The sequence below is a fragment of the Dama dama genome, chromosome 11, assembly GCF_033118175.1.
Source record: "Dama dama isolate Ldn47 chromosome 11, ASM3311817v1, whole genome shotgun sequence".
NCBI classification, from domain to species: Eukaryota; Metazoa; Chordata; class Mammalia; order Artiodactyla; family Cervidae; genus Dama; species Dama dama.
Window position 1 is genome coordinate 38,845,871 of NC_083691.1, and position 12,425 is coordinate 38,858,295.

At 36.8% G+C, this 12,425-nt stretch overlaps 1 protein-coding gene across 1 annotated transcript in view; it reads left to right on the forward strand.

Annotated features, from left to right (window-relative positions):
• PPP3R1 (protein phosphatase 3 regulatory subunit B, alpha) overlaps window positions 1-12,425 on the forward strand; it is a 57,946-nt gene that overhangs the window by 21,654 nt on the left and 23,867 nt on the right. The window contains exon 2 of the mRNA XM_061155168.1: window positions 11,995-12,034. Coding sequence (XP_061011151.1) covers window positions 11,995-12,034 — 40 coding nt within the window. The remainder of the gene's footprint in view (window positions 1-11,994; window positions 12,035-12,425) is intronic.

The window sequence follows — 12,425 nt, forward strand, 5'->3', positions numbered from 1 at the left end:
AATACTATGTATGTTCTATTATGGTCTAAGAAAACATCATGAAATAATATAGATTATGATAAAACCATGAAGGAATATTAAACTATTTGCATAGGACCATATTCTACTGACTCCCTGTTTTTAATAATTTTTGTCCTTAGTGAATTTCTCATCTAATTTTTTAAGTGTGGGTATTTTGCTATTTTTTATTTTGTTTTCCTTTTTAAATGAACTCCCCTTTGAGTGGTGAAGGTTACTATCTGTATGCTGATAATGTCCAAGACCATATCTCTAGTTAAGATCTTTCCTCTAAGTGCAGGTTCTGTACTTGGTGGATATATCTACCTTCATGTCCATAGCTCCCCTGCAGTTTCAAATTGTGTGTTTAGGGGACTTGAGAAACTGCAGTGTTTATACTTTGATCATGCCTCACATATTGTATTGCACATGGATGGGCATTTTTCCCTCTCCTCACTCACGGCTCTGTTAAAGGGTATAAATGGGAGGCTCTTTACATGCAGAAAAATACCTTGGAATGTTAATAAAGCAGTATAAACAGCTACAAATTCATATAGCAAAGTTATACTTAGATTCAGACAGCTCAGTGAAAAAGTAATCAGGTGTGTTATGAATTCGTCATAGTGTAAAATGAGATGAATAAGCTAGGCTGCTTTAAAATTAAGAACTTTTCTTCATAAAGTGTTACCGTTAACCATTCTCCACCAAAAGGATCTTGAGCTCCTTGGAGAAAAAGCTGATTTCAGGACTGGGGCAGGCAAAGTGCAGTGTATGCTTGCAACATCTTGTGCCCGAAGGTAAGGAAGGCTCATAAAATGATGGGAATATATTAAAAGAACACAGGAACTAGCCTAAAGGGGAAGGTTCCCACTAGTCACATGTGGGACAATTTAAACATTGAGTTAGATAATGATGACAAAAGATTATAACCCATTGAAATAAACCGATTAAGTCCATGCTGAAATACATAAGTACTTGTGGATATGGAGGAAAAAGAAATCTTTCCTACAGGAGGAAACCAAATAAGAAATGTTGAAGGATTGATGAAATTAGAAAAATACCATATGGCAATTGTGTCTGTCATCTATTACTTCAGAACAAATTACCCGACAGTGTAGTAGCCTAAAATAACACACATTATTTCACAGTTTCCCTGAGTTTAGCTGTGTTTTCTACTTCATGGAAACTCGAAAGACTGACATGAAGGTGCTAGTCTGTGGGTTGTGGTCTCATCTGAATGCTTGATTGGGGAAGACTCTGATTTCCACACTTCCACAATGTTGTTGGCAACATTTAGTTCTTTGTGGGCTGTTGACTAGAGGTCATCTTGCTATGTGAGCTTCATTAAAGCATGCAAGATGAGGTTATAGAAAGAGACTTGTTGGCAAGGTTTGGAAGTCACAGTCTTTTGTAACCTAATCACAAAAGTGATATCCCCTTAATATTGTCCTACTCGGTTGGTTAAAGGCAAGTCACCGCAAGGCAAGGGGATTATACAAGTCACACAAGGCAAGGGGGATATCAGGAGGTGAAAATCATCTTGGAGGGTGGCTAACTCAGCAGCCATCATGATATAATTGACTCAGACAAGAATCATCAGTTGATGTTAAAATGAATGGATGAAAATTTGAGGAGTAACTTAGATATTTACATAGACCAAAAAATATCTTCCCATAAGATGCTTATTAAGTACAAAGGGAAAAATATAACTTTATGAAGGAGAAATCTATCCAGTCAAAGTGATCAGTCAAAGTGAAAGTCGCTCAATCATGTCCGCTCTTGGCTACACCATGGAGTATATAGTCCGTGGAATTCTCCAGACCAGAATACTGGAGTGGGTAGCCTATCTGGGGTTTCTTGCATTGCAGGCATTTCTTTATCAACTGAGCTATCAGGGAAGCCCCTAAGTGATCAGAGTTACCAGTAATGAGAAAAACCAACATTACCTTTCCCCCACTATCTGGCAAGAACATATTACCACTTCTTTAGTATTTTACCCAAATCAAATCATGAGGAAGCATTAGGTAAACCCTTTGAAGGAGAGTCTACAGAATAACTGGCAAATATTCTTTATAAATATCAGAGTTACAAAAGAGATAAACAGACTGAAGAATTGTTCCAGTTTAAAGTACTCTTAATTAAGAGCGACATGGCTGTTAATCACAATACATGATCCAAGACTTTTTTTTTCATAAAGAATGCTATTGGGACACACTTATGTATTATAGAATAATATATAGACTGTTATTATGAAACCATAATAGAATATTAGAAAAAGTAGAACAGGTGCATAGTCTACTGGTTTTGTTGCTATGTTAGATTTTCTTTTTCACTGGTGAATTTCTCTTCAAATGCCGCTTTTCTCAGTTGGCAAAATTTAAATAAGATCTTTGGATCATTAGTTTTCAGAGTGGTTCATGATAACTGGGAAATCTCCAGGACCCTTTCATGGGGTCCACCAGCAAAAGCTGTTTTCATTATAACACAGAAATAATATTTGTTTTATTCACTCTGTTTACATTTGCATTGATGGTGCAAAAGCAGTGACAGGTAAAACTGCTGATACCTTAGCATGAATGAAACAGTGACACTGTACTGTATCAGTAGTCATTATATTCACTGCCATGCAGTTGCAATTTAAAAAAAACACCAGTTTCTCTCAATATCGTTGGTAAAGCAGTAAAAAGTATTAATTTTATTAAATCTAACCAAGAAGCAAATGGCAGTTTTAGAACTAAAAAACAGTAATTGATACAGTAATGCAGTGGGTAAACTCAACAGAAGAGAGCAGAGGAGTCAGTAAACTGGCAGATAGAGGAAAAGAAATTACCTAGTCTGAAGAAGAGAAAGAAAACAGAATGATAAAAATAATCCACAGAGCCTCAGGAAACTGTGGGACTATAAAAAAAGATTTAACACTTGTGTCATTGGATTCCTAGGAGAGAAAGAAAAAAGGCTCCCTCCTCAAGAACTGAAGAAAGAGAAAAATCTACCCAAAGGAAAGAAATAAAAACAGAAATCAGGATAATTGAAAACAGAAGGACAGTAAAGGAAATCAGTGAAAGAAAGAGCTGGTTCTTCAAAAAGATCACTAAACCAATAAACTTCTAGCCACACTGAGAGAAATTAAAGCAGCAGCAAAGTAACAGTATCGGGAATAAAACACAATAGTATTATCATAGACCCTGAAGATGTGAACAAGATAATAAATACTATGAACAGCTCTGCACACCTAAATTTGACAGCTTTGATGTAATGGACCAGTTTCTTGAAAAATACAAACCACCACACCTCACCCGGCATGAAATAGTTTAAATAGTCCTATTGCCTTGATACCAAAAAAAAGAATTTTTAAAAGATGCAAAGAAGAAAACTATAGGTCAGTATTTCTGTATCAGTGTAGATGCAAAAATCCTTAACAAAATATAAGCAAACAGAATTAAACATTAGGTGAAAAAAAATTTTTTTAAATATCATAACCGTGTATGGCTCATTGCATGGATGCAGCAGGGCTGCTTTATTATTTGAAAATCAACTGACATTAGTGGTGTCAGTCACTCAGTCGTGTCTGACCCTTTGTGACCCCGTGGACTATAGCCAACCAGGCTTCAATGTCCATGGATTCTCCAGGCAAGAATACTGGAGTGGGTCGCCATTTCCTTCTCCAGAGGATCTTCCTGACCCAGGGATTGAGCCAGGGTCTCCTACATTGCAGGCAGATTCTTTACCATCTACAGGGAAGTCCCCCAGTTAGGTAGTATAGTAATATCAAATCTTGTTTAATAATGTAAATGTCTATTTTATTTATCCCATTCTAAATAACCATCCAGAGATTTATTCATTTGAGGTTGCTGTTGTTCAGTTGCCCAGTTGTGTCTGACTCTTTGTGACCCTGTGGACTGCAGCATGCCAGGCTTCCCTGTCCTTCACCATCTCCTGGAGCTTGCTTAAACTCATGTCCATTGAGTCTGTGATGCTGTCCAATCATCTCATCCTGTCATCCCCTTCTCCTCCTGCCTTCAATCTTTCCCTGCATCAGGGTCTTTTCTAATGAATCGATTCTTCGCATCAGGTGGCCAAAGTATTGGAGTTTCAGCTTCAGCATCAGTCCTTCCAATGAATATTCAGGACTGATTTCTTTTAGGAGTGACTGGTTTGATCTCCTTGCAGTCCAAGGGACTCTCGAGTTTTCTCCAGTACTACAGTTCGAAGGCATCAGTTCTTCAGGACTCAGCCTTTTTTATTGTCCAGCTCTCACATCTGTTCATGACTACTGGAAAAACCTTAGCTTTTACTGTACAGACATTTTTGCAGGCAAAGTCATGTCTCTGCTTTTTAATATACTGTCTAGGTGTGTCATTGCTTTTCTTCCAACGAGCAAACGTTTTTAATTTCATCGCTGCAGTCACCATCCACAGTGATTTTGAAGCCCAAGAAAATAAAGTCTGTCACTATTTCCATTGTTTTCCCATCTATTTGCCATGAAGTGATAGGACTGGATGCCATGATCTTCATTTTTTTGAATGTTGAGTTTTCAGCCAGCTGTTTCATTCTCCTCTTAACTCCCTTTGAAAAGAAAAAAAAAATTTTAATATTAATATAGTCTATCATATTAACATTCTGAAGAACAAAAGTCACATGATTGTATCAGTTGATGAAGAAAGTGCATTTGATAAAATTGGAGACCCATTCGTAATTGTTTAAAAAGTATTAGTTAATTTATTTGGCCGCCTCAGGCCTTAAGCTTGAGACCCTGGGGACTGGTGTCGCGTCACGCAGAGTCCTCTGTTGCTGGCCGTGGGCTCGGGCTGAGTCTCACGGGCCCAGTGGTTGCCGTGTGTGGGCTTAGTTGTCCTGTGGCACGGGGGTCTCAGTTCCCCGATCAAACCCACGTCACCTGCATTTGCAAGGTGGTTTGTTAACCACTGGACCACTGGGGAAGTCCCACCCATTCATAATTTGGAAAATAAAAAAGCAAAACTTCAGAAAAATATACTTTGGGGAAACTAACTCAGTTGGGTAAGGAACATTTATGAAGACCTACTTCATCTTTGACTGAATATTGGGAGAATCAAATTCTTAAAAGTTCAGTTATTAAAAAAACTTTAGAGTTCTACTTTCCTTGATGCACACTTTTCATACGGCTATCTTTTAAGCATTTATATGTACTTTAGATAAACAAGCATGTATTCTTACTACTGAAATAATATTTATAGTTCACAAGGAGAGCCTGTAACCAAATAAGACAATGTTGTCACGTTTTAAAGTCTACTAGATAAAAATGAATGTCTAAATATTCTGACAGCATGCCCTTTGAAAATATTCTGAACTTTATAGTATGCATCTATAAAATTTATTTTTGTTCTCTCACATCTTGACACTTTAAGATCAAAGTAACTCTAAACAAAGTGAGGTAAAAGAGATCCAAATATATTTGCATTTCTTTGCTAGAAAATTTCTTTAGAAAATATTTTAGTGTTCTTACTGATTTTTATGTGTACCAAAATTGTAATCATAATAAATTTTTTTAAAATGGTGAGTAGCACAGACTTGAGGGGAAAGTTAGAATCAGTCCAAGTGTCTATATCTGTTGAAAAACAAATTTGTCAATTTCTCACAAATCAGTTTTTTTCTAGGATAAAGTCAGACCATTTTAATAACTTCTAAAACATACTCCTCATCTCAGAAGTATGGCAGGTGTTAAACCTTTTTTATAATCCCTCAGTTTGTAATTCCCCGAGGCTCTGTAGACTAATTTTTTTAGTTTGTTTTCTTTCTGTTGTCCAGACTGGATAATTTCTTTTCCTGTATCTACCAGTTTACTGACTCTTGCCTCTGTCTGCTCTGTTCTGTTGCGTTTACTCACTGCATTACTGTATCAGTTACTGGTTTTCAGTTCTAAAGTTGCTGTTTGGTGGTTCTTTATATCTTTTATTTTCTTATTGCGGTTTTCTCTTTTTCATGTTTCATGTATCAGTTGCTTTCCTTGAAGCGACAGGCTCACTGTTAACACACTGATGCTTAAAAGTCCACTTAAACCAAATTCCTTAAGCTATGTAGATTTTTATATGTACCTATAAAACTCTTCCTTAAATAAAGTTAGTGAGTGAAAGTGAAGTCGCTCAGTTGTGTCCGACACTTTGCGACCCCATGGACTGTAGCCTACCAGGCTCCTCTGTCCATGAAATTTTCCAGGCAAGAATACTGGAGTGGGTTGCCATTTCCTTCTCCAGGGGATCTTCTGAACCCAGGGATCAAACCCAGGTCTCCTGCATTGTAGGCAGACACTTGTACCATCTGAGCCACCAGGGAAGTCAATAAAGTTAGGATAATGTTAAACCTGGCAAGGAATATCAAAACATAATAAGATAATTGTTGTCTTCATGGACTTTAAAATCTGAAAGTGAAGTGAAAGTAAAAGTTGCTCAGCCGTGTCCGACTCTTTGCGACCCCATGGACTGCAGCACGCTGGGCTTTCCTGTTCTTCACCAACTCCCAGAGCTTGTTCGAACTCATGTCCATTGACTTGGTGATGCCATCCAACCATCTCATCCTCTGTCATCCCCTTCTCCTCCCACCTTCAGTCTTTCCCAGCATCAGGGTTTTTTCCAATGAGTCACTTTTTCCCATCAGGTGGCCAAAGTATTGGAGTTTCAGCTTTAGCATCAGTCCTTCCAATGAATATTCAGGACTGATTTCCTTGAGGATTGACTGGTTTGATCTTTTTGCAGTCCATGGGACTCTGAAGAGTCTTCTCCAACACCACAGTGCAAATATTGTTAAGGAGTTTTGTGTGCATGGACATGAAATACTGGAGAATAGTTTTCTTTTTTGTAATGTAGTTGTCTGATTTTGCTATCAAGGCAATGCTGGCCCCATAAAATGAGTTAGGAATTATTTCTTCTGCTTTCTAAATGAATTTGTATGTTTTTGGACTTTGAATATGCAATAGAATTGACCAGTGAAGGCATCAGGTCTTTAGTTTTTTTGTTAAAGGTATTTTTTTCCCCCTCAAATTCTATTTAATAGCAATAGATCTGTTCAACTTACCTCTTTTTTCCTCTTGAGTCAGTTTTGGTAGATTCAATTTTTCAAGAAACTTGTCCATTTCATCTGAGTTAAACATTTTATTTTCATACTTTTTAAAATATACACTTACTTTTCTTTTAATGTCTCTAGGATCTATAGTGATTTGCTTGGGGTGTTATTTATTGACCTTTCCCAAACAATGAAGTTTTGATTTTACTGATTTTTCTTTCCATTTGTCTACTTCCTAGTTCATTAATTTCTGTTTTAGTTTTCTCTTTCTCCCCTTGCCTTGGGTTTAATTTATTCTTTTTCTGGCTTTTAAAGGTGGGAGCAATTTTTGCATTTTAGACTTATCTTCCAGTAGTACTTTCCTCAAAAGACTACTTAACCTGCAGCCTTTAAATTCTGATCGGTTCAGCTTTCACTCTGTTCAAAATATTTTGATTTCTCTCTTCATTTCTTCTGTGACTTTTGGGTTATTTAGAATTGTGTTGTTTATTTTCAGATATTTTAATGTTTCCAGATATCTTTGTTTAATTCCATTGTAATGAGAAAATATATTCTGTATGATTTCAATCCTCTATTAAGACTTTTGTTTTTAGGCTCAGAATAATGTCTATCTTCATGAATGTTCATGTGCACTAGAATAGAGTCTTTTGTTGTTTTAGGACATCTTGGTTGATACTGTGTTATTCTGATCTTCCATAATTCTGTTTACTTTATCCTTTGGTCTCCTTGTGTTCTGTCAGTTACTGTGAGAGAAATGTTAAAATCTCCAGATATGACTGTCTCATTCCTTTCAGTTCTCTGTGTTTGACACATTTAATTTTGAAGCTGTTATTAAGCATACAGTTGGCTCTTAAACATGTGTTTGAACTGTGCGAGTCCACTAATACAGGGATTTTTTTTTTCTAACGAATACTGTAGTACTCCATGACTGAAGTGAATCCATGGACTAGGCTATCTGGGAGGGTCCTGGAACCAATCCCCTGTGATTACTGTGGGATACCTGTATATGAAAGGGTTCTGGGGGCCCAGTTAAAATGAATTTTTCCCTACACAGCCACAGAATTCCTGGATTCCAGGTGTCCTACAATTCAACTCAGTTCTGACACTGTATATCTAGATATAGCATGAGATTCCATAAGTTAAGGGCTCAGACCTACAAGATTGCCTCCACCCCTCCCCCCAGCCCTTAGATGGGAATTCTAAGTCCTGGTTGTTCCTTGAGGTTCTGACCAACCAGTTATAGATGGGAGGTTCCAGCAACCCCCACCTTGAGTTTGATTAGTTTGCTAGTGCATCTCAGAACTCAAACATTTTACTTACTGGACCACTGGCTAATTATGAAAGGATGTAACTCAGGAACAGCCAGATGGAAGAGGTACATGGGAAGGCACCTGGAGCTTCCATGCTGTTTCCAGGTGCTCCCAAACCCAGAAGGGGTCTCCAACCCATATTTTTGGTTTTTTTTTCCCCTGGAGGCTTCATTACATAGGCATGATTTGTTAAACCACTCACCAATGGTGGTTGAGTTCAGTCTCCAGCCCATATTAAATCATCAGCCATTGGTGAGTGGTTTTTTAAATCTTTATTTTAATTTTGGCTCTGCTAGGTCTTCACTGCTTTGTGCGAGTTTTCTCTAGTTATGGCGAGCAAGGGCTACTCTTTGCTGTGGTATGCCACTTTCCCATCGGGGTGGCTTCAAGATTGTTACCTCTTTCTAAATGAATTGACTCTTTTAAGGTTATGAAATAATTCTCTTTACCACTGGTAATATTCCTTGCTCTGAACTAATTCTACATTGTTCATTATTGCTAGCCACTATATCTTTCTTTTGATTATTGCTTGTATGGTATATCTCTTTCCTTCAACCTATCTGTAAAGTAGGCTTCTTGTAGATAGCATATATTTATATATTCTTTTAATTAGAGTTATTAGGCCATTTATATCAAACATAATTCTCAGAATGCTTGGATTTAAATCTAAATTGCTAGTTGCTATTTTTTTTCTCATTTGATTTTTGATCCTTGCTTCCTATTTATCTGCCTTTCTTTGGATTGTTTTTATGATTCCATTATATATTTTTTATTATAAAGTATTGATCTAGGGTTTACAATATGCGTCTTCAGCATCATGCTCTACCTTCAAATAATGTAATGTTTTCCTTGTAGTATAAGATCTTGACAAATATATTAATTTTTTACATTTTTTTTGGTTACACATTTTACTTCTACACATTATATACTCTACAGTACATTGTTATGTTTGTGTTAAATAGTGAAAGTTGTATTTGGAAGATATTTAAAAATGAGGGAAATGTATATTTTTCTTAATTTGGGGGTATCTTGGAAAGACATTTTACCTTAATATTAAATATTTGGAATATTTTCTGGGTATAAAGTTAGACAGGTTGAGGTTGAAATAAGTTTTAGGAGAGAGATGAAGCATTCACTGTTGTTGGAAAAGCCCCGAGAACCCCAGCCAGATTGATCTTGGGTCTTGTGATTGCTTAGAAGGAAGTGGTACAGGCAGAGGATGGATGGTATCATTTATAAAGAATTGATAACACTGTGAAGGTCAGTGGGCTGCAGAAACAAGGACCTGGTTTCTAAGTCCTCCCTGAAACTACTACATAACCCTTTTGCCTTCACTTATGAAACAGTTACATTTTAACATTTAAACAACATTTTTAAAAAATTCAGTTCGGTCGCTCAGTCGTGTCTCTTTGCGACGCCATGAATCGCAGCACGCCAGGCCTCCCTGTCCATCACCAACTCCCGGAGTTTACTCAAACTCGTGTCCATCGAGTCGGTGATGCCATCCAGCCATCTCATCCTCTGTCGTCCCCTCGTCCTCCTGCCCCCAGTCCCTGTCAGCATCAGGGTCTTCTCCAGTGAGTCAACTCTTCGCATGAGGTGGCCAAAGTATTGGAGTTTCAGCTACAGCATCAGTCCTTCCAATGAGCACCCAGGACTGATCTCCTTTAGGATGGAATGTTTGGATCTCCTTGCAGTCCAAGGGACTCTCAAGAGTCTTCTCCAACACCACAGTTCAAAAGCATCAATTTTTCAGCGCTCAGCTTTCTTCACAGTCCAACTCTCACATCCATACATGACCACTGGAAAAACCATAGCCTTGACCAGATGGACCTTTGTTGGCAAAGTAATGTCTCTGCTTTTTAATATGCTGTCTAGGTTGGTCATAACTTTCTTTCCAAGGAGTAAGCGTCTTTTAATTTCATGGCTGCAGTCACCATCTGCATTTTAAAAACACCTTATAGTAAAAAAAAAAAAACACCTTATAGTGACAGTATAAGAATCACTGTACTTTTTTGAGAGCCTCATAAGAAACATACTTAATTGTAAGGTAGAGTGGAATTTTTAAATATGTGAGACAGTAAAAGATAAGTAAGAATCATGGTAAGAATCGTAAGGTTAATTGAATAAGATGCAAAATAAGTGGAACTCTTATCTCTGCTCATTAATAATGTCATTTTTTAAATCAATGTTTGCTACTTCTGTCTCTGTTTAATATATATTTGATGTTTAAATTGACCTAAAATTAGACTATCCAGTTAAATTATCTGCTATAATTTGCAAGATAAGAATTGTTGGCAAGATAAGAATTACAGATGCTAATTTACTTTTCTTAGACCTTACGTTTACTCAGAATACTTCTAAGAGTTTGAAAGCTAACTTGCCAGATTAAAATATTTCTCATTTCAGACTGTATTGAGTAGCTTCCTGGAACATTTTGGTATATTCCAATATTTAAGTGTTAATCCTGTTGTACACTTCCTGCTAGACACGGTCACAATTAGATAGCTGGGATATAGGATGCAAGGTATACTAAACTTTAAAAATTCAATTTGTATTACTTTTAAGTTCTGTTGACTTTTTCAAAAATTTTCTTCATCATTTTTACTTCATATGAGCCTGTTATACTTGAAATTTTTACTGTTTTAGATTTAGAGCTACTCCAGGTGGCACTAGTGATAAAGAACCTGCCTGCTAATGTGGGGGGCATGAGAGATGCGGGTTCGGTGCATGGGTCAGGACGATCCCTTGGAGTAGCAAATGGCAACCCACTCCAGTATTCTTGCCTGGGGAATCCCATGGACAAGAGGACCCAGGAGGGCTACTGTCCACAGGGTCACAAAGAGTTGGACACGACGGAAGCAACTTAGCACTCACACACACACGTACCTGATTCTATTATTAATCAAATGGTCTGATTTTTACCAACTTACTTGACCTCCATGTACCAAGTCATCAAAAATTGTTAAATGTAAGCCTTGGATCAGGTCTGTAGTTTTTCTTCAGCACTTTTTTCCTTAAGTAAAATTTTAAGTTAGGAATCCAGGTAAATTGTATTAACTTAGAGTTTATCCATGAGATAAGACTTCTCATGAAAAAAAAAAAAAAACAAAAAACTGGAGTTCAAGTGGCTGGCTGTCTTACATTGGACCTACCTTCCTATTATTTTTCTTATTTTAGTTGCATAGCATATAGAAAATTCAGTTTCAATGCAGGTATAAAAGGTAACAGATTTTTCTTAACAGCTTTGAAGTCTCAGTAAGCTCTTCAATTAAAGAGAGATGGCAGGAGAAGCTTTATTCTGAACTCTACCCAAAAATGAGTTCATCCAGCAAGACAGGTTATAGCATTGACAGTCTGTAGTGTGTTAAAATTTGGTATACAGTATGTTTAGGGTGTTAAGAATATGTAAAATAAATTTTAATCAAATGTTTGTGTCTTAAGTGACAGAGCTACAGCTCAGGCCTGTTTGATGCAAGAGCTCTTTCTATCATATTGTATAATTTTTTTAAATAAAAAAATGTTTATAGTCTAGCTACATTTGTTCATGGCTATTGCTCAATGTTTCATGACTCAAAATACTCGAGTTCAATCTTCTAAAACATTTGTGTCAGTTTTGTGACTAATTATTATTATTTCTTTTCTCCAGGGAAATGAGGCAAGTTATCCTTTGGAAATGTGCTCACACTGTAAGTGAAATATTCTTATCAAGAATTTCATTTATTTTCACATCTTTGTATATGTACGTGTATAAATCATACACCTTTGTGTATTTGTATGGCAAAGTTAGTTCTTAGCAGTTTTAAATGGGTAGTGAATTTGACTTAGAGTCTTTCTGAGTTACCAGAATAGTGAAAGATTTTTTTTTATAGATCTCTTTACTATTAGTGTCTGCACTGTGTTGTAATTACAAGTTGACCCTCAAATTTCAATGGCTTAACCCAACAGAAGTTTTTCAGATTAACAAAACTTCAAGTAAACAATTAATTTATTTAGCCTGTGGCTATGTAAAATCAATGCTTATTGGAGGCACAACTCTGGTAGACTAAGCAGCTATTGCATAAGACCTTTCTGGGCAGA